At 47.4% G+C, this 22,244-nt stretch overlaps 1 protein-coding gene across 5 annotated transcripts in view; it reads left to right on the top strand.

Annotated features, from left to right (window-relative positions):
* The window catches only part of KYAT1 (kynurenine aminotransferase 1), a 92,047-nt gene that overhangs the window by 46,484 nt on the left and 23,319 nt on the right, over positions 1–22,244 (top strand). For 3 of the 5 annotated variants that reach the window (XM_082262945.1, XM_082262947.1, XM_082262948.1), the window contains 3 exons: positions 8,002–8,060; positions 19,522–19,672; positions 22,056–22,205. In XM_082262945.1, coding sequence (XP_082119071.1) covers positions 8,002–8,060; positions 19,522–19,672; positions 22,056–22,205 — 360 coding nt within the window. The other 2 variants (XM_082262946.1, XM_082262944.1) reach the window with 2 other exon arrangements.

Raw genomic sequence — 22,244 nt, 5'->3', positions numbered from 1 at the left:
CCCCCCTGCAGTGATCACTCCCAACTCAGTTTGCTTCTGCCTAGCGTCAGGAGTAGTTAGGCTTTCCCTGTGCTGGGGCTCCAGTCTCAGCCTTTCTAATCTTTTTTCTTTGATTTTCTTTGAAAATGTCAGTTTTTTCTTTGATATACTAGCTATTTATTTTGTCAGCTTTAGTTTTAGTCGATTCTTCGGATGAAGATGGATTCATGCGGAGCTGGGAATCAGACTGACCGCCCTGGATCTCCAGGGCAGAGGGTCAGAGGGACCCCCAGCCCGCCATCGAGCGTTCAGCCAAGTGTTCACCCTGGCATTATGAACGACCCATCCCTGCTCGCAGCAGGAATGCAGCCTGTGAGGTGGCTACCTCACTGGACACATCTGCGGTGCTGCAGTGTTCCTGTCCTTGGCTAACGGCATTCCCTGTCAGATGAGGACAGCGGCTTTCCATTCATAGAGGCACCCCACGCCATCTGGTACAGGTAAGTACTTCTGTGTGGGGCCTCTGTCTGGGGTGGCAGTCCTGTGTTGCTGTGTGTCCCCCATGTCTGTGCCTGTGTGGGGCTCCCTATGGCGATACCTGCGGGGGTATTTTGTACATGCGGTGCTGTGTATTGTTGGGGGCCCCTTTCCCCTGTGTCACTTCGGTGTTTTTTACTGGGGGTGCAGACGATGTGTGTGGCGGCCGCAGCGGGGTAAAACCGCGCCGTCCGCCATCTTTAATATGGGCAGGCATGTCTGGCTTCACTGTGGGCTACATTACATGCTGTTTTGGCGCCATCCGGCGCCATCTTGCGTGTGGCAGACCAATCGTTCCGAGCACATGTTCGGCGGCCATTTTCCCGAAGCCTCCCATTCAGTTCTATAGGCAGCCATTTTCCCTGGGTCATTGCAGCTTATAGTTCAGCCTCTTCTGACCTCACTTCCTTTTCCTCTGAAGCAGCGATCGATGTGGTAACACTCTGTGGGGCTCTGCAGACTGTCTCTTCCATAACTTTCTGTTGTGTCTTTCCTGGCTCAGTTTCTTCTCCTGTTGGGGGTCATTAGTCACTATACATATAGCGGTGGGCTGCGCACTCCGCAGCGATTTTAAAGGGCCAGTACCTTTTATTGCACTGTTGTTTTCTAACTTGGGCAATGGAATCTCAGGACAGCAAATTCCCTCCAGCTCTGGTGGGGGACCCCAGTCCTGCTGGGGCCCCTGTTATACCTGATTTTGTCGCCGTAGTGGCGTCTTTAGTCTCCAAAATGGAGGTACTGATGGCTGAACGTGCTGCTAGGAAGAGACCCAGATTATCTATCTCCTCTGATTCAGATGGTGATGTGGCTGCTGCAGCAGGCGTGCCCTTTTCAGGGTCTCGCTCATCCCTGGACCCTCTGGGGTCTGAGGGGGAGGTGGAGGGGGTTGAAGTTTCTCCCCCGGGGTCGCCTGAAGAACGCGTGACCATGGATGAATTGATTGTTTCTGTAAAGGAAACACTACATTTGGAGGATGAGCCCAGTCCTCCTAGCATTGTGTCATCTTTTGGTACACACAGGACCCGCAAGTCGGCGCAGGTTTTTCCCTGCCTCGCTGAATTTCATTACACTGTGAATGAACTGTGGCGCACTTTAAAACGTCCATTCGTGGTTCCTAGTCGGATTAAATTACTTTATCCCTTTGCGCCGGCTATGGAATCGCGATGGTGTGTGCCTCCACAGGTGGATCACACTGTGGCCGTGTTAAACAAGGCTACCTTGATTCCTACTGAGGAGACCCCGGTTTTTCGGGATCCCACGGACAGAAGGTTGGAGTCTCTAGCCCACCATTCCTACACGGCGGGTTCCTCGCTCAAACCTGTTTTCGTGTCCGTTCTGGTGGCTCAGGCGGTGGCAGATTGGACTAAGGTGCTTAGATGCAACCTCGCATCTGATTCTGACCCCCCCCCCCCCACCCTGCCACGCTAGCTATGGTGGATCAAATTCACCAAGGAGTCATGTATTTGTGCGATGCGGCCTTAAATGAGGCCCCTTTGGTAGCACGCCTATCTAGTGTTGCGGTGCTTAACCGACAACTGATCTGGCTGAAGAGCTGGTCGGCTGACCAGACATCACGAAAAACAGTTGCTGATTTTCCCTATGCTGGGTCTCGCCTTTTTGGCGAGGCGTTGGATACCTTGGTGAAAGGCGTCACGGGGGGGCAAGAGCACCATGCTGCCCCAGAACCCGAAGAACAAGTCCTTTTGTGGCAAGCGGGGTTCCACCTCTCGACCCGATCAAGGGTCCTTTCGTGCCTTTCGGAATCAAACCAAGGGCAAGCCCTTCAAGGGCCAAGGTAGCCAGAAGAAGCCCTGGACGGGCAAGCAGAAGTCTGGCAATACCGGTGCGGCGGGTCAATCCGCATCTGCCTGAAGGGGCACCCTCACCCGTTTCTGGGGTGGGGGGACGTTTGCGAGGTTTCCTCCAACCTTGGCTGCTCCGAATTCCGGACAGGTGGGTTCAGGAAATCATTTGATCAGGGTACAAGATCGAATTCCTTTCCCGGCCAGCGGACAGATTTTTTTCCCTCAAATCTTCATTTGACCCCAGGGCGCCTGCAGGACCTGCATCAAGCAGTACAGGACCTCCTTGCCCAGGGGGTGATTGTCCTGGTGCCTCATCGGGACAGGTTTCGGGGGTTTTATTCCAATCTGTTCACTGTGCCCAGAAAGGAGGGCAAGGTACAGGTACAGACGCTCCAGGAGTTCGGCTGGGCCATCAACGTACAGAAGTCGACCTTGTCTCCTTCGGTTCGGCTTCCCTATCTGGGAATGGTTCTGGACTCAGCTCAAGCAAAGGTGTTCTTGCTGGAGGACAAGCTCTGGACCTTACAGGACGAGATCAGGTCTCTCAGGGACAAGCTATCCTCGTCACTCAGGACCTGCATGCGGTCCCTAGGGTTGATGGTATCGGCCTTCGAGGCGATACCCTTTGCTCAGTTTCACACGCGGTCTCTTCAAGTGGAGATCCTGGCCAGGTGGGACAGACTACCTCAGTCCTTAGATCTGAGTGTCTCATTGAGTCGCCGGACCAGAATGGATCTTCTGTGGTGGCTTCAGTCCCCCGCTGTGTCAGAAGGAAAATCCTTCCGTCCGTTGCTGTGGACGGTGATTACCACGGATGCCAGCCTATCGGGCTGGGGTGGAGTCCTGGGCAACTTGTCTGCCCAGGGCACTTGGTCGGGGGAGGAATCCTCCCTTCCGATCAACATATTGGAATTGAGAGCGATCAAACTCTGTCTATTCCGGTGGTCGGATTGACTTCGGGGCCATCCGGTTTGGGTACAGACGGACAATGCTACCGCTGTGGCTTACATCAACCACCAAGGGGGCACCAGGAGTGCCTGGGCGGCCCGGGAGGTGACCGACATTCTGTCTTGGGCCGAGACTCATGTCCCGGCGATTTCAGCAGTTCACATGGAGAATTGGCAGGCCGACTATCTGAGCTGCCAGACCCTGGACCAGGGGGAATGGTCCCTACACCCGGAGGTCTTCCTAATGCTGTGTGCGAAGTGGGGATCCCCGGACGTGGATCTGTTCGCGTCTCGGCTAAACCACAAGGTGGAAAGGTTCGTGGCATGAACGCGCGATCCTCTGGCAGACGCCTCGGATGCGTTGGTGGCCCCTTGGCATCAGTATCGTCTGATGAATTCCTTTCCTCCGATTCAGTTGTTGTCCAGGTTCCTTCGCAGGTTGGCCTCGGAACCGCACCTGGTGATTCTGGTAGCGCCGGACTGGCCACGCCGGTCCTGGTACGCCGATGTTGTTCACCTGGCATTGGCGCCTCCTTGGCGGCTGCCAATGCGGGAAGATCTACTGTCTCAGGGACCGATCTTCCATCCTGTTTTACAGTCGCTGGCTTTAGCGGCCTGGCTGTTGAGACCCAGGTCCTGAGGGACAGGGGTCTCTCCCCTGAGGTCTTTCCTACTCTGATCAAGACTAGGAAAACCTCTTCTGGTAAAATCTACTACCGCACCTGGAAAGCTTATTTCGCCTGATGTAAGTCCAGGGGATTCTCCCCTCGCTCGTACTCGGTGTCGAGAGTGTTGGCTTTCCTCCAGTCTGGGGTGGACCAGCGTCTGGCGCTGGCCACGATAAAGGGCCAGGTGTCTGCACTGGCTATTCTTTTCCAACGTCCTGTGGCGTCTCATTCCTTAATTCGCACCTTCATTCAAGGTGTGCGACATTTGGCTCCTCCCAGGAGGGAGCCTTTACCTCCATGGGACTTGAACTTGTGTTACAGCGTGCTCCCTTTGAAAACATCCGGGAGATATCGTTGCCTCTGCTGTCTAAGAAGGTTGCCTTTATAGTGGCGATCACTTCGGCTCGCAGAGTATCTGAGCTGGCGGCTTTGTCTTGCCGCTCTCCTTACTTGGTAATTCACAAGGATAAGGTGGTCTTGCGACCACATTCGTCTTTTCTTCCTAAGGTGGTCTCTGAGTTCCACCTTAATGAGGACATTGTCCTGCCTTCGCTTTGTACGAAGCCTAAGCATCCTAAGGAGGTTGCTTTGCATTCCTTGGATGTTGTCAGGGCGATCAGGGTTTACCTGTCGTCTACGGAGTCCTTTCGGAAGACGGATTCCCTCTTTGTCCTTCCTGAGGAACCTCGGAAGGGCATGGCTGCGTCTGCAGCGACCATTGCCAAATGGATCAGACAGACCATTGAACAGGCTTATGCTTTGAAGGAACGGGTTCCACCCTTCCCTGTTACGGCGCACTCTACCAGATCTTTGAGTTCGTCCTGGGCCTATTGACATCGTGCCGTCGGTGGCCCAGGTGTGCAAGGCTGCGACTTGGTCGTCGGTGCACACCTTTTCCAAATTCTAGAAGGTGGATGTTCTGGCATCAGCTGATGCCTCCTTTGGCCGCAAAGTTCTCAGTGCGGCAGTGCCATAAGGGACCCTTGTTTTGTTGTGGGTCCCTGACTGTTGGGGTTATTTATCCCCTAGGTTATTTGCTTTCTTGGGCTGTTGCTCCTGTTGAGCTTTTTCTGTTGCCCAGAAGGTTCTCTTACTGTGTGTAAGGTTCCTTTCTCTGATGTGGGTACTGCGTTGCCTTTTCTACGGTTGCGTCTCCCACCCCTCATGTCTACACTTCTTTGGGATATCCCAATAGTGATGATTTAGAGGTGGCAGCGACTGTCGGAGGACGTAAGAGAAAACGGAATTTTTGTAAAATCTTACCTGTAAAATTCCTTTCTCTCAGTCCTCCGACAGTCGCCGCCCCCCGCCCCTCTTTTGGGGGTTTTTTTTGTACACTTACTGCTATGCTACCAAACTGAGTTGGGAGTGATCACTGCAGGGGGGTATTGACCAGTGGGTCAGCCCCCATGGGTGTGTCTATGCAAATGCTTTTGTTCTTTTGACTAAGTCTTATGCCTAGCTACTCCTGCGGAGCGGAATTCAATACCAATAGTGATGACTTAGAGGTGGCGGCGACTGTCGGAGGACTCAGAGAAAGGAATTTTACAGGTAAGATTTTACAAAAATTCAGTTTTTTTTTATTTTATTTTTTTTTAGGAAAAAATAAAAAACCCAATGGTTATTTAAATACCACCAAAAGAACGCTCTATCTGTCAAAAAAAAAAAAATGATAAAAAATTTTCTTTGGGTACAGCGTTGCATAACTGCGCAATTGTCATTCAAAGTGTGACAGCGCAGGAAGGGGGTGAAAGTGCCCTGTATTGAAGCAGTTAAGGTCTTCATGTTATTTCGTTTGAATACCATGTCATTGATATATTACTTATAATTGTAAAAAAAGGTATTTTAAACTTTTTGTTAATTTTTTTTTTTTAAGGAAAAAAAAAAAAGTAAAAACGGCTTTGGAAAATTTTTTTTCCAAGCTTTTCCATCTCTAATCAAAGGACACCCTGGATTCTCTTTATGCATACAGACAACTTTAGGAATCAGACATGAGCCCTTCGTTTATCTCCTCTCTTACAAACTCCCCTACCATAAAAAAATTGCCATGTTCGAGAATCCCCTTATTTGACCCATATCCCATGATCGCTCTTCTTTTTTGTTAACTTCCCCAGCATGGCCGGCAATAATCTTTCAAGAGACTTTGCATAATACTTGAGCAGGATACCAATATGTTTTGTTACTATGGCACACCAAGCTTCTGTCCACAATTAAACCATTTATCATCCTTCTCTCATTGTAACCCCATTGTATTTTTGCTTGAATAATTTTGCATGTTATGCTGATACTGTTTATTAAGAGCAGATTAAGGCTCCGTTTCCACTATTGCGACTTTTTTCGCGACTTGACACATGTCAAGTCGCACAGCAAGTCAAAAGCCATTAATTTCAATTTGGCCCGTCTTAACTGCTGCGACTTGAGTCGCAGCAACTTGAAAAATAGTTTTTGCGCTACTTTTGGGCCGACTTCAGTGCGACTCCTCATAGAAGGAAGGTCGCACTGAAGTCCCCAGAAGTAGCCACAAACAAGTCACACTACAAAGTCGCGCTAGAAGTAGCGTGACTTTGTAGCCGCAATAGTGGAAATGTAGCCTTAGTACTGATATTCTGTTGTGACCTAGGCTTTTTCAAAACTGTCATATCTACAAAATAAGAGACTGAAAACTTCCCTTTTCCACCACCCGAGTTCCCAGAATGCTGCTTCTCCCAGTAGAAATCTTCTGATGGCCACAGTATAATTGGTTTTTGAGGAGGAATTCTACTGATTTGTGGCATGTCCAGTGCATAGGTGAAGTATCTCCTCCCTTATTTTGCAGCTATGCCTGTTTTTGGCAAAGCTCTAGTACACAGCCACGCAGGGGAGGACTGGGCCAGGGCTCAGGGGGGCAATTGCCCCCTGGGCCGCTCTGATGCCCTGTAAAAAGGCTGCACTGGTTCTGCCACAGACATGCTTAAAGGATTCCTGGTGAAGTGAAGTAAAAAGTCCCCACTGCTGACCTACTGAGTGCGGGATAAAGACAAGGACAGAGAGTAGGCCTCTCCCCCAGGATGGATGGGGGAAACTATGTCTGAGCAGAGGCCAATTCCATGCCCCACTGGAGACTCTCTTCCCCTGGCCAGCCCCGACCAAGCTGTCCCAGCTCCACACTGGTGGCCAGGTCAGGAACCTGGATTCGGCCAGTGAGTTGAGAGTACTTGGAGTGGAGCTTCAGCCTGGAATGGGGGTCAGGAGGAGGCCAGGAAGCAGGAGAGTGGGAAGAGGCACCATGGGCCTCTAGTTTGTACTTGCCCCCTGGGCCAAAAGTTGCCGGTCAGCCCCTGCAGCCACGGCCAGTGGAAAGTAAGATTTCGGCCATGCGATGTGAAGATTGTAACAGGTCAGGGCCATCACATTCTGGTAAGTTTGCATCTTTTGGGTTTTGGGGATAAAGGTGGGTTACTTTTTGATTGATTTTGTTTGTTCACAAGAAATTGCTCTTGAAATATGAAAACATTTTATTGGTTGCCGTGAGATACTACATTTACTGTTCTTTACATGAGTGTATTAAAGTACCATTGTAGATTTAAAATGTACATGCCTTGTATAGTGAGATTTTACTATTCTCTCAACCTTTGCACTGCTTTGTAGAATTAGTCAACTCCAAGTTATGTTTTAGATTTTCATGCTTCTTGCCACTGAGTTACTTCGATGTTTTCTAACCATACATAGTCTGTTTTGTTATTAATTAACCCCGTTACCAAGATCTTTGTCCTCTGGATTAGAAGATCATGTCTGTCACATCAGGTCTTCATTTCAAAATACTGTGCTTGTGTTTTGCATGTGGATGGCTCCCATTCAAGCGAACACTCGACAACCAGGTCTACTTCAGCCATAGGAGACTTCTTCTCTGCCAGAATGCACACACTACACTTTTTAACACTAATTAGGAACAAAGTCCAATGTGTGCTTTTTTTACCTGCTTCTGCACAGAGAAGGTGGGGGGGCCCATTCTTTTTCTCCAGCTTAGGGGTAAGGGGAATTCTAAGCTCTTACTCACCACTCTATGCTTTTACTGCCCACGTACAGGACAAAATGGCAAAGCAGATTCAAGCCCGGAGGCTGGAGGGAGTGGATGAAAACATTTGGTGAGTATGGATTTGCATTCTTTGTCTGTCAGGGGGCCAGTCAAAATTTGGTTCTGAAAGGCAAAGGTCGGAGTACATTTTAGTGCATGTGTCTACGTACACCATGGGGTAGGATGCCTTTAACTGGAGCACTCAGAATCTGCTGCAACTGTACATGGTAGCCAGTCAGTTTCTAACTTCAGCTTGTTCATTTAAACTTTGGCAATAAAACCTGGAAGCTGATTGGTTTCTTTGCAGAGCTGCACCAGTGCAGAATATTTTGCACGCTCTAGTTGTAGTAAACACACACACACATATTCTGTTTATACTATAGTTATGAGTTTCAGCTATTGAAATTGTTAGTACACCAAGGGGTATATACTGTGTGTCTATATATATATATATATATATATATATATATATATATATATATATATATATATATATATATATATATATATATATATATATATATATATATATATATACACATACACACACACACACACACACATATTTATATATATATTAGTGATCGACCGATATCGTTGCCGATACCGATATTTTGGCCATTGCATATCAGTATTGGCCGATATTTTCGTACATTTAAAAAAAATAAATACTTTTTATTTTTATCACATGGCAGGTACTCTTGTGGAGGGATCTGGGGGTCTAAAAGGTCCCAAACCCATCCTCTGTACTTAAAAGCATTTAAAACGCCAAGTTTGGCTGTTTTGAATGCTGTAATTTTTTTTAATCTGGCGCCGAGTACCCGGAAGTGATGTTATGACATCACTTCCGGGTTTTTACATGGAGACCCGATTAGAGCCGAATGCGGCTTTGATTGGGACTTCCGACGGCCATGCAGGCTGGTTGCCCCGGTCTCCGCGGAAGGCAGCGGGAGGGTGGGGGACGTCCCCTCCCCCACCTTGTAATGACAGCCAAGCGGCTTCTCAGCCACATCCGTTGTCATTACAAGACAGCCGACCGTCGGCTATGGACGGCAGTACCAGGATGATGCCTCTAGCTGCAGGCATCACTCCGGTACAAGCACTTTCCCGAAATATCTGCAATATCGGTCACCTTGGCAGCCGATTCCGATATATCGGGGGGAAGTGCATATCCGCCCTCGATATATCGGCTTTGCCGATAATCGGTCGATCACTAGTGTGTGTGTGTTGTGTATGTGTGTGTGTAGTGTACAATGTGTAGCGCTAACATTAAGACATGATGTTCAAATGAATGTGAAACATAAACAAGAAATATGTAAATATATAAAAAAAACAAAAAAGAGACTCTGAGTGAAACAATATCAGTGAAGTCCAGAAATCACCACCAGAAATTGATAATATCGCTGAAAAAATAGTCCATGAACAAAATCAAACCGTGCAATACTTGGTGAATGAGCCACAAGTCCCAGCAGAGATGTGATGGGTAGGAGGCCTTTTCCCAATGTAGATGGAAATCAGAAAAAGCACCCGTGAGTAGGATGTAAAAAATGGCTGCTTACCAGAAATCAGTGGCCCCCAAAACTAATGGGTAGACCATATGCACAATGAACACACAGATGATGCAATCGGCAATGATCAATCCTCATATCAGGCACCAATAGGGACGGCCATATATGCGACAGGAGATGTGGGTAGGGGCAGTTGGATGCACCAAATATAGCTCCTCTTAATATACACCACAAGAGCCAAGCTGTAGGTATAAAGGGGAGATAGAAGGAACACATAGCGTAATACTGCCCGGATTAAAATAAACCCTTTATTAAAAAAATTGCTTACAAACGTCCGGATAAAGTGTGCATGTCAAACACAACAGACAAGAAGGTAAATCGGGGCGTGATGCCCCGGACGACGTCAACCTATGACGAAACACGTCGGGCTGTACCAGACATGACGTCACCACGCCCCCTTGAATGCCAGCTTTGCATTGTGAATGCAGGACCCTGCGATTTACCTTCTTGTCTGTTGTGTTTGACATGCACATTTTATCTGGACGTTTGTAAGGGATTTTTTAAAATAAAGGGTTTGTTTTAATCCAAGCAGTATTACGTTATGTGTTTAGTTTTTTTCTGCCTAGTCAGGAGTAAGGACCTAGTTCCTTGCTGGGATCTCTGGTCCTGGAAATTTTTTTTAAATAGAATTTTTATTCTCCTGTTTTTTTTTTTCTGTGAGATCTACAATCAGTTGCCGGACTGGGCGACAGGCTGGATAATCTAGATCCAGTGGTCACCCCATCTGGCCAGTGAGTGCACTGGACAGGGGGCTGGCCTGCGAGTTAAACACCTCGCAGGTCGCAAACGGCCTGGTCTTGGCCACATTTCCATGGCGAGGGGAATCTGTCTAAAGTGGTGCCCGCCTGGTTCCTGGTATTGTGAGTAGCTGTCCCCCCTCTCCCCCTGGAGGGTTTTGGGGTGGACGTGGGCTCCTCCTTGGGATGGTCGGACTCCCAGGTTCCCCTCCTTCCCATCAGGCACCCCCATTTCATCTGTCCCCCATTCTACCCCCCCTCCCACTTATGCTGGGGCTGTGAGGGTGGTCTGACCCACCTCCTGGGATGGGGGCAGGGCACTGTGCTGGCAATGGGGGCCGGGGGGGTGTGCCGCTGGTGACCAGATGATCGGCTGTGCAGGGGGGTTGTACCTGGTGGCAGTTCCTGCCAGGGCCCAGAGTCCTGCATGGGTCTGTCCTTGAGGTCTAGGGATCCCTCCTGGGAGCCTTGTGGTGCCGCCATTTTGATGTAGCCTGTGTGTTTATATGCATGGCGGGCAGGTCTGTGTAGTCCGGGGGCGGTGGTTATGACAGTGGAGCCCTGAGGGCAGCGATTTCGGTGGTGGGAGCCCCTCCTCATCCACTGGTACTCACTACTGGATCTTTTCACTTCCTGATCGCTGCATGTGGAGTGCAGACTATCCTGGATGCTGCAGTTGCCTGTTTCTGCTGGGTGGTGAGTTTGGTTGGGTTCTCTCCCTCTCTGCTGAGGATCACTTCGTGCTTGTGCCTGGCGACTGGGTGGTGCTGCCAACGTGGTAGGGGTTGTCCCTTTGCAGTGTTTTACACTTTTTGTGGGGTCTCCCTGGTGACTAATGGAGTCTTTGGAGCACATCTCCCCACCTGATCCCCTCTCTGAGGCTGCGTGGCTCTCTGGGTCCCAACCATCCATCAATGCACTGAGGGCAGTCCTGGAGTCCTTTGTGTTCTGGGTGGAGGTGGTTTTTGGGCGATGGGCTAGCAAAAGGCATCCCCCCGTCTTCCCCTGTCTCATTAGATCCTGAATCTGATTTGACCACGCGCCCCAAATCCTCCAGATAGTGAGGATGATTCCTCCACATCTGCAACCGCGCACGAAAAGGCGCTGGTGGAAACACTGATTGTATGTGTGCGTGAGACCTTGATGATGGGGGGCGCTGCTGCGACTGAGGCGCAGGTTCCCTTTGGCACTCACAAGCCACCCAGAGTGGCAAAGGTGTTTCCTTTCTCTGCCGATTTTGACAAAATTTTAACTAAAGAGTGGGAGTGACCAAAGCGTCCCCTTGGGGTCTCCTCATAGGTATTACCCCTATGAGGAGTCCCTTATTAGAAAGTGGACTATTCCACCGGTGGTGGACCCTCCAGTTTCCAGATTGAACAAGGCAACCATGATTCCAGTTGAAGAGTCCCTGGCCTTTAAGGATCTGGCTGACAGGAAGGCTGAGGCTGCGGCCCGCAATATGTACACTCTGGCTGGTTCGGCACTGAGGCCATTATTCACCATTGCCCTGGTGTCGCAAACTCTGACCAAGTGGGTTAAGCTTTTACGCCGTGACCTGGAGGGAGAACAGCTCCCCACCTGCCTTTGCTGAGCTGGCAGACCAGCTAGTCTAGGGGCTACAGTTTATCTGTGATGCCTCTTTGGATGCGGCTCCCCTAGTGGCTCAGCTCTCTGTTTTGGCAGTGGTCCTTCGGCGTGTCTTTTGGCTTAAATGCTGGTCTGCGGACCAGACTTCTAAAAAGGCCTTGAGTGATCTCCGCTTTCAAGAGGATCGCCTGTTTGGGGCTACCCTGGAGGACATCATTAAAGGTCTCACAGAGGGAAAGAGTACTTTTCTTCAGCAGGCTACTAAGGGCAAGGAACCTTGTCGTAGACGTGGGCCCTCCTTCTCGGCTCATAAGGTTTTTTGTTTTTATTTGGCCCTCAGGGTCAACTGACAAGGGCTTGAAGCTTTTCAGGGCCTCCTCTGGAGGATCCAAACGAACTTGGTCTGGCAAGCCAAGAGCGGGCTTCTCCAGACCCGCCACAAGGTTCCTTCACCATGAAGGTGCGCCCTCACCGTATTGGGGGTGGGGAGATATCTTCGCTGGTTTCCAGACCCCTGGACTTCCCTGGCACAAGACAAGTGGGTCCATCAAGAATCCGTCCGGCTACAAGATCGAGTTTTTCTCTTGCCCACCAGCAAGGTTCTTTCCTTCCAACTTGCGCCTGTCCCCGGACGGCTTACAGGGTCTGTTTTGGGGCGGTACAAGACCTGTTACTTCAAGGGGGGATTGTCCCGGTTTCGACTTCTGAACGTTTTCAGGGTTTACTCAAACCTGTTTACAGTTCCCATGAAGGAAGGCAAGGTGCGTCCAATACTGGACCTCAAGGCGATGAACTGCTTTGTGTGGGTGCAGAAGTTCAAGATGGAGTCCATTCACACGGTGGTGGCATCCCTGCATCAGGGGGATTTTCTTGCCTCCATCAACATCAAGGATGCTTACCTTCACATTCCAGTATGTGCCGGTCACCAGTGCTTCCTCCGCTTTGCCATGGAAGAAGAGCATTATCAGTTTGTGGAGTTACCCTTTGGTCTCGCCTTAGCTCCTCGGGTCTTTACAAAAGTGTTAGCCCCGATTCTAGCATTGTTACTCCAGTGCGGGATCGCGGTACTGGGCTACTTGGGGGACAGCCTTCTGCGAGGGGAGTCTTCTACTGCTCTGGTGGAAAACTTGGAATTTACCATACAAACTCTAAAGTAGTTTGGCTGAATTCTGAATTTTCAGAAGTCTGCTCTGGTTTCGTCCACAAAGCTGGACTATCTGGGTCTGACCCTGGACTCGGCCTTAGCCAGAGTGCTCCTTCCTTTTGACAAACTCCAGAAATAGCAGGCTGCAATTTGCCTCCTGTTGTCCAGCAGATGGTCGTCCCTCCGGACTTGCGTGCGGGTGTTAGGCCAGATGGTGTCTGCCTTCGAGGCGGTTCCATTTGCACAGTTACATATGAGACCCCTGCAAGGGAGATTCTGGTCAAATGGGACAAGACTCTGTAGTCTCTGGACAATCCGATCCAGCTGAGCCAGGGAAAGAAGGAGTCCCTGATATGGTGGCTTCATTCTCCGACACTTCGGTTGAGCAAATCCTTCCTCCTCTTGTATTGGACAGTGGTCACTATGAATGCTAGCCTGCCTGAATGGGGAGGTGTCCTCCTGCAAAAATTCTGCTCAGGGGATCTGGACACTGGAAGATTTCAGACTAGCAATCAATGTTTTGGAACTCCAAGCGATCAGATTGTGCCTGAACCGTCCTCAGGGATGTCCAGTGCACATTTAATCGGACAATGCCACAACTGTCAAAAAGTGTCCTGGTGGCTCGTTGGGTAGCCGGCATTCTAAGGTGGGCAGAACAGTTTGTTCCAGCCCTCTCCGTCGTATACATTTCTGGGGTGGAAAACTGGCAGGCGGATTACCTCAGTCGTGTCTCTGGTGGGGCATCCCCGAAGGGGATCTGTTGGCATCTCGGCTCAACAGAAAGGTGTAGAGGTTTGTGGCTCGGTCACGGGATCCCCTGGCGGACGCCACAGACGTGCTGGTGGCCCTTTGGGGGTCAGTATCGTCTGATATACGCCTTCCATCCTCTCAAGCTTCTGCCAAGACCTCTACTCAGGATTGAGGCAGAAGGAATTCCAGTCATCTTAGTGGCTCTGGACTTGCCTCGCCAGGTTTGGTATGCCAAACTAGTGTGGCTGGTCGCTGTCCTTCCTTGGAAGCTTCCTCTCAGGGAGGATCTGCTGTCCCAAGGACCAATCTTCCATCCTTCTATCCTTCTTTACAGTTGCTGGCTTTGACGGCTTGGCTGTTGAACGCCAGGTGCTGATGGATAGAGGTTTATCTGAGTCGGTGATTCCAACACTGTTAAAAGCTAGGAAATCTACTTCTAGGAAGATCTACCATCGTACGTGGAAGATGTACATTGCGTGGTGTGAGTCTCTTGGGGTTCATCCTGGCTCCTTCTCGGTGGCTCAGATCTTGATCTTCTTCAACAGGGGGTTGAACAGAAATTGGCCTTGAGGACCATCATGGGCCAGGTGTCGGCTTTGGTGGTCTTCCAATGACCCTTGGCCACACACCCTTGTGTATGCCTATCTTCAGGGTGCCCAACATTTGGTTCCTCCAGTGCGGTCTCTGTTGCCACCTTGGGACCTCAATTTGGTGCTTTCAGTTCTCCAGAAGCCTCCCTTGGAGATTCCCTTGCTTACGCTGTCTCAGAAGGTGGCCTTTTTGGTGGCTATCACCTCTGCGTGCAGGGTGTCAGAACTGGCAGTGTTATCCTGTCCATCTTACTTGGTGATTCACAGAGATAAGGTGGTTCTTCGCCCCTGTGCGTCGTTCCTCTCAAATGTCTGATTTTAATTTGAATGAAGACATTGTGTTGCCTTCCCTGTGTCCCAGGCCAAAACATCCGAAGGAAATTTCATTGCATGCCTTGGATGTGGCCTGCGCAATTAGGGTGTACCTGGCAGCTATGGAGTCTTTTAGGAAGTCAGACTCCCTTCTTGTGCTCACGGATGGGCATCGGAAAGGGTTGTCCTCTTCCTCTGTGACCATTTCCAGGTGGAGCAGACAGATGGTGATTCAGGCCTATTCCATTAAGGGTCAGGTTCCTCCTTTCCCTGTCAAGGCGCACTCTACTCAGACGCTGAGTGCCTCCTGGGCCTTCCATCATCAGGCGTCAGTGACGCAGGTTTGCAAGGCGGCACCTGGTCATCGGTGCACACTTTTACCAAGTTCTATAAAGTGGGTGTGTTGGCATCTGCGGATGCTTCTTTTGGCTGCAGGGTATTGTTTTTTTCAGGTGTTTTTGGTTGAGCTCTTGTTGCCTAGTTGGCTACTGTTTAGCCTGGGGAATTTTTTTCCTGTTCCCACCCCTCATGTTTAACACCACTTTGGGATGTCATAATGGTTAAAGATCAGGAGCTGTGTCCATCAATGAACGAAAGAGAAAAATTGGATTTTTGGTTTACCATAAAATCTTTTTCTGATGTTTATTGACTGACACAGCACCCACCCCTCTGTGGAGTTGTAATTCTTCTGACACTGCTTGTAACAAAACTGAGTACTTATAGCAGGGAGAGGGAGTATACCCCCTAGGACTGCCCATAGGCATAGCCAGATTCTTTTTCTGCCTAGTGTCCTACTCCTGTAGGGGGCAGTATAACCCAATGGTTATGACGATCAGGAGTTGTGTGAACATCAGAGAAATGGATTTTACGGGAAGTAAAAAATCCCAATATTTGATCCCCTGCAGATTCTGGTCGTTTGCCCACTTACAAAGAAATGAAGGGTCTATAATTTTTTATCATGGGTGTATTTCAAATGAGGGAGACAGAATATAAACCCAAAATACAGAAAAACACATATTACAAATGTTATAAATTTGAGTTGCAGTTCAGTGAGTAAAAGGTATTTGATCCCCAAGCAAAACATGACTTAGTACTTGGTAGAGAAACCCTTGTTGGCAAGCACAGAGGTAAGATGTTTCTTGTAGTTAGTGACCAGGTTTGCACACATTTTAGGAGGGATTTTGGTCCACTCTTTTTTACAGATCTTTTCTAAATCCTTAAAGAAATTGTAAAGTCAGAAGGTTTTTTTTCTTATTGCATTTTATGCAATAAGATAAAAAATTAAAACCTTCTGGGTTTAGCAGCCTCCTCAGCACCCCTAATACTTACCTTACCCCATCTCTGTCCAGCGATGTCCACAAGTCCCTCGGCCATCTGAAGCTCGCCCTCCTGATTGGCTGAGACAAAGCCACAGTGCCATTGGCGCCCATGGCTGTCAATCAGGAGAGAGAGGGGGCAGGGCCGAACTGCAGCTCCGTGACTGAATGGATACAAGTAGCTGCAGCTTGGCTCAGGTGCCCCATAGCAAACTGCTTGCTGTGGGGGCACTCGACCGGAGGGAGGGGCCAGGAGCAGCGAAGAGGGACCCGAGAAGAGGAGGATTCGGCCTGCTCTGTGCAAAACCTCTGCACAGAGGAGGTAAGTATAACATTTTTATTTAAAAAAATAAAATAAAAAATGAGACTTTAAAACCACCAAAAGATAGATAAAAAATCACACTGTATGATTGTAGGTAGGACCAGAAAGGTTACAGTGGATTTAAAAAGGTAGGACTTTAATGGGTAAGGTCTGGCAGTCAGGGAGCACACATGGAATGTAAAACATTCAAAAAATCTTTATTTTAAATGGATAAAAACATTACAGTGCACATGTAAAATACATTACATCTTATGACAGTACATCAAGGCAACCACCAAAGGACAGTCACAATATTTCATAAGGTTTGACACGTTTCGCCAGAATGGTGAAAAGTAGCTTCATCAGGAACCATTATGATTGGTTGGTGACCTTTATAACATATAAAAGAAATTACATAAACCAATAAGGAAAACTTTTTTTTTTTTTTTTCATAATATACAACTAGATATATCTAGAATCTAGAGTGTGCATATCTTAACAGTATACAAAATATAAACACTAGATGGTCTTTCAGTGCTCACCTCTCAACAGAAGGCAATCAACTCTGACAACTGCAATTCCGAATTGCCCATATGGTCTGAAGTAAATAGGCCTCCAAAATTGACCCTACATTTGGTCAAGCGAACCATGTGGACTGGACCAGGCCCACAGAACAACCAGAGAAAGTAATGGTGACCGACAAGGGGGGTATGTCCAGGGAGATATAATGATAGTGAGCGTTCCATGAGACTTTAAACCACTGAGACCGTGAGACTTTAAAACCACTCCTTTGTTGCTTTGTTGCCTTGTTTTGGGTCATTGTCATGCTGAAAGACCCATCCATGACCCATGTTCAGTGTTCTGGCTGAGGGAAGAAGGTTCTCATCCAAGATTCTACAATACATAGCCCTGTTCATTGGCCCCTCAATGCGGCAAAGTTAGTCTGTACCTTTAGGAGAGAAACGGCCGCAAAGTATCATGTTTCCACCTCCGTGCTTGACTGTAAGTATGGTGTTCTTAGCCTCATAGTCAGCATTTTTCTTCATCCAAACATGGCATGTCCCCATCCTCAAGAAGCCACATGTACAGTCATGCCAATGAACATCTAATTGATTCAGAGAAGGATTGGGAGAAAGTGCTGTGGTCATATGAGACAAAAATGTGACAAAAATGTAACTCTTTGGCATTAACTCGACTCGCCATATTTGGAGGAAGAAAAATGCTGCACGCCATCCCTACAGTCAAGCACTGAGGTGGAAACACGATGCTTTGGGGCTGTTTCTCTACTAAATGTACAGGACGACTTTGCCCCATTGAGGGGTCAATGGACGGGGGACATGTATTGTAAAATCTTGGACGAGAACCTTCTTGACGCAAAACATACCACCAAGGCAACAAAGGAGTGTCTCAAAAAGATCAATAAGGTCATGGAGTGACCTAGCCAGTCTCCAGACCTTAATCCTATAGAAAATGTATGGAGGGAATTGAAACTTCAAAATGCCAAGGGACAGCCAAGAAACCTTAAGGATTCAGAGAAGATCTGTAAAGAGTCGACCAAAATCCCTCCTGACATGTGTACGGGCCAGACAGATTGGGATTTGTCAGTGCTGTTTGATGGTGCTGACCAATTAGAATCCATCTGGTCTGTACTGGAAGTGCTGTACAGAGAGAAGAGAAACCAGCAGGGGATTAAAATCCTGGGACCGTTGGATTGGCTTGCGGGAGCCTCGACAGCTGATGATCGCAGGAGGTAAATATAGTGGGGTGGGGAGGGGGTCCAGTGTTGAGTCAAAGATTTTCTGTAAATTTGAACTACTACTTTAAAGCCATGAAAAGTATGCTTAGTTGCTTTTTTGGTTTTCATCTTGGATTTAAAGGTGAACTCCAGGCAAATGGATTGGGATAATGTTAAAAATACATACATTGGAGCAGCAGTGAGGGTTCATGCTCAGTGGTTTTAAACCCCATTCATGAAATTTGACCTAAGCACATATATCTATAGTGTTTTTAATTCTCTCTCTCCAAAGCTCTAAGTGCCGTGTATTTCTGCTGCTCCATTCCTCTATTATCAGCAGAATCACTTCTGACAAGGTCTCCGACACACGAGATAACAGCAGCTGAAAATTTGTGTTGGGGAGGTAGCTTAGAGGTAGATAAGCAACAGGGAGCTTGTCTAATCAGACTACAGCTCTGCACGTTCCTTCATTCCTCTGCCTATGTGGAGAGGGGATGTGTCCCTTTCTTCCAATCAGCTCTCACACAGTGTAAGTCCAGACTCCACACCTAGTGCTGAAACAGGAAACAAGATTTCTAATACGATCTGCACTTTCCAAAGAGTGTAGGAAGGGAAATACAGGAGATATACAAGTAAAACTGTAGGGAGATTTCATCTGTGTATCGTCTGAGGCTGTTCATTTCAGTGGGTATAGGAGAGGGTTTACAACCACTTTAAGAAAACGCTGCTCCTAGAGGAGTTTAGAGTTTTGCCTGTTAAAGCAACTAATGGTATCCTATGTGTCCATGCACATTACAACGTTTAGAGGCATATTTTAAGCTCCGCATTTAGAGGCAGAAAAAAAAACTTCTGTTTTGGGTTTTTGAGAGCGGTTTTCTAGCAGAAAAAAATGCTAAACGCTAGTACAAAAGACATTCAAAGTTTGCATTTTTTTCTGCCAAGAGCACAAGCATTTGCTTAAGCCACTGTGTATGGACCCTGAAAGAACAGTACCACCTTGCTGATGCAATCACTCTCCTCTGTCCTCTTCTTCTCACAAGGTTCCCAGTGTTGGCAGGATAGCAGTGCTTAGTGTAGAATGTTGATAATATCATAGATGCAGGTACTAGCTTTATGTATAAAATACATTTGATTTATAGGCATACTAAGTCTAACTTGTTTTACCTTAATGTATTCTCTGCATTAAGGTAAAAAAAATGCCCCACTACTTGTCCCACCCCCCCCCCCTCCCTCTTCCCTTTGTCCCTATACATTTACCTGGCTCCATGTCCCCGCTCCATCGCTTCCTCTGCCTCCAGCACCGCTCCCCTGATATTGTCAGTCAATCTCCTGTGAAGAGCAAGAAGGGGTGTGGCTTACGAGCGCTGTGTGTGCCTATGGCCACACACAGCCTGGTTCAGGAGCACCCAGCTTGCTATAGTTTGCACTGCTGCCACTGTTGATAGACAGATCCAGGTGAATTATTGATTTGACTCTTCGTTTTTCTTGCAGGGTGGAGTTTGTCAATCTTGCTGCTCAGTATAAAACTGTGAACCTAGGACAAGGCTTTCCAGATTTCAGTCCTCCAAGTTTTGTAAGAGAAGCTTTTGCAAAAGCCATCACTGAGGAGCACACCTTGCTGAACCAGTACACCAGAGTTTTTGTAAGCATGCTGCTTCACTGCCTTCGCCAAACACACCACCTTTCCTGTTAGGTCAATATCTGTTATCTAATATGGGACCTGGCACTATGGAATTCTGAAGATGCTAGTGGTTGTTATGCTGGCCTACTTCTTTTTGAGCTACTGACCTGGAAAAATCAGAAAAGTCAGGGGAAGGTTACAAGTTCTTTTCTACATACAGTAATTGTTCAGTTACTCTAGAGCAGTGATGGCGAACCTTGGCACCCCAGATGTTTTGTAACTACATTTTCCATAATGCTCAACTACACTGCAGAGTGCAGGAGCATCATGGTAAATGTAATTTCAAAACATCTGGGGTGCCAAGGTTCACCATCATTGCTCTAGAGTATTAAATACAATAAGTTAACATGGAAAGACAGAAAACTAACATTCTCAGAAGGAGCTCAGTAATGCCAATGGCTGTTCTTCATTTGAGAAGTTTCCATGCGTTAGTAGCTTGGCCCAATGTAAGTTGCTATGTGCCATACCTTGCCAATCCATATGGAAGCTGTAAATCACTCTAGTAGACCCCACTACTACAGTGATTGCCGCTAGCTTTCGGGTCCCATGCCAAACAGCTGCCCTGTACACACAAGAGTAAGCTGCTCAGTACAGGCGTCATTTAGAAAAAATCTTCTCCATTAATTTAAAGTGTTTTCTGACTGGACCATTGTGATGTTACCACCCTGCATGTCCACCTCATCCAATCAGAAAATGCTTTGCATTCATTGAGAAAATGCAAAGTGTTCAGTGGGTGCCGCCTTTCAAGAATGACCTCCTGTGTCCATAACACAGCAGGGTAGACGCACACCATGCAACTTAGAAGATAGTGGAGATCACTGGAGTAGCAATGATGTCCAGCTTCTATGCAGATCCCACAGGTATGATACATGCATACTTACATTGGTCCATGCTGGACCGTGTAACTATGTAAACATTGCCAAACTGTCCATTTACACCTGGCTGCCCTCTGATCCCGACGGCCGAATGGGAACAGATTCCCCTCTTTTTTTTTTTTTTTGTTTTTTAGTGGATCAGATCGGACCCAGAGGTAGCCAAGTGTAAGTTTGTTTATATCCCATGCTCCATAGAGAAGAATGTAGGGCCCGATCGGGTCCTGCCAAAAACTGACAGCTGAACCTGATTGGATCTCTCATGTGGAGGGGGCCTAGAATTAAAAAAAATACACTTTACTGGGGAGGGCCTTTTAAAATGGAAATATGTATTATGACATAGACAACAAAAGATCTTTCTACCTCTGTAACAAGAAAAGTGAGCAGGCATTTCCTGTCTTGAATCCATATTCTTGATTTCCATGTCCTGAAGGTCATAATAGCGACTGGTTGGAAACATTCAGTCCTGAAAGTTCAGTCTGTGGTTTTCACTGCTACTTAAAGACATAATGATCACTATATGATCTGACAGAAATCATGCAAATTGGGCAACAGTCATTGTATGTCTATAGGTACTGGACCTGTAGGGCTCAAAATGTTGTTACAATGAATATCCCAAATAGTAAATATAGATGATTTGAATATCCCTAATGTAGACAATTGATGTTAGTCATCAGTGGGTGATGATATCATGAGATGTCGCTGCTGATACAAATATTCCATCCAACCCTAATAGATGTATTATTTTTATTTTTTATGTCTTTATTAAAAAAAATACTTTGCTAAATTCACATCACTGGCACTTCTGTTTTCATGGTTACAACACTTACTTGCTGCCTTATACTGCAACAGGTGAATGTTGTCAACCTGCCCTACAACCAGGCCGCCTCTGCAGCAGTGAGTGACATCATTGGAATTGACATCTTCTTCCCACACCCAGAGCCACTAGAAGAAGCTATAAGGTGGTCATGTGACCAAGAACCAGCTCTCTAGGTATGGGTATGGCACAAAACTTTTTTGAATCATCAATATAAACTCTTTTATTACTTTGAGTCTCAGGACCAGAACGAATCTACAGATAAGCAGTTATACTTTCTTTTTTGGCTTTTCTGACCCACATAATTGATCTGGGTCTTGGAGCTTTTGGATTACCATGTGAGCTAGCCAGCTAGCATTTTCTGAGAAGGTCATCAGTGGCGGCTTCCATATTTCTCTATGAACAGGTTTGCTTTAACACCTTACACTAACCTCAAACCCTAAAATCCTGGACTGACTTTTGTGTTACATTATTAAATGGTCATATTAAAATGCTATTGAACCTCATCCTGGATACCAAATGACTCCATGCTTTGCGTACTTTACTGATGTAGAGTCCTGGAGTGAGCAGACATTCAGCACACTTCTTCTGAACTTTAGGCAACTTGTTTCCTTTAATATTCAATTCCTGTTGTTTTTTTTTTTTTTTGTTGCAGGGGCATCCTCCATTGGTGAAGATTCTTGCCAAGTTGTTTGGCCAACTTCTTGGAAGAGAACTCGACCCTCTTACCAATGTCTTGGTAACAGTGGGTGCATATGGGGCTCTTTTTTCTACTTTCCAAGCTCTGGTAGATGAAGGTGATGAGGTAACCACCTAAATTTTCCTTATTACAGCACTATACTGT

This window comes from Pelophylax lessonae (assembly GCF_965119305.1).
Source record: "Pelophylax lessonae genome assembly, chromosome: 7".
Lineage (NCBI taxonomy): Eukaryota > Metazoa > Chordata > Amphibia > Anura > Ranidae > Pelophylax > Pelophylax lessonae.
Note: the sequence above shows the minus strand (reverse complement) of the source record. Positions and strands in the feature narration are given on the sequence as shown.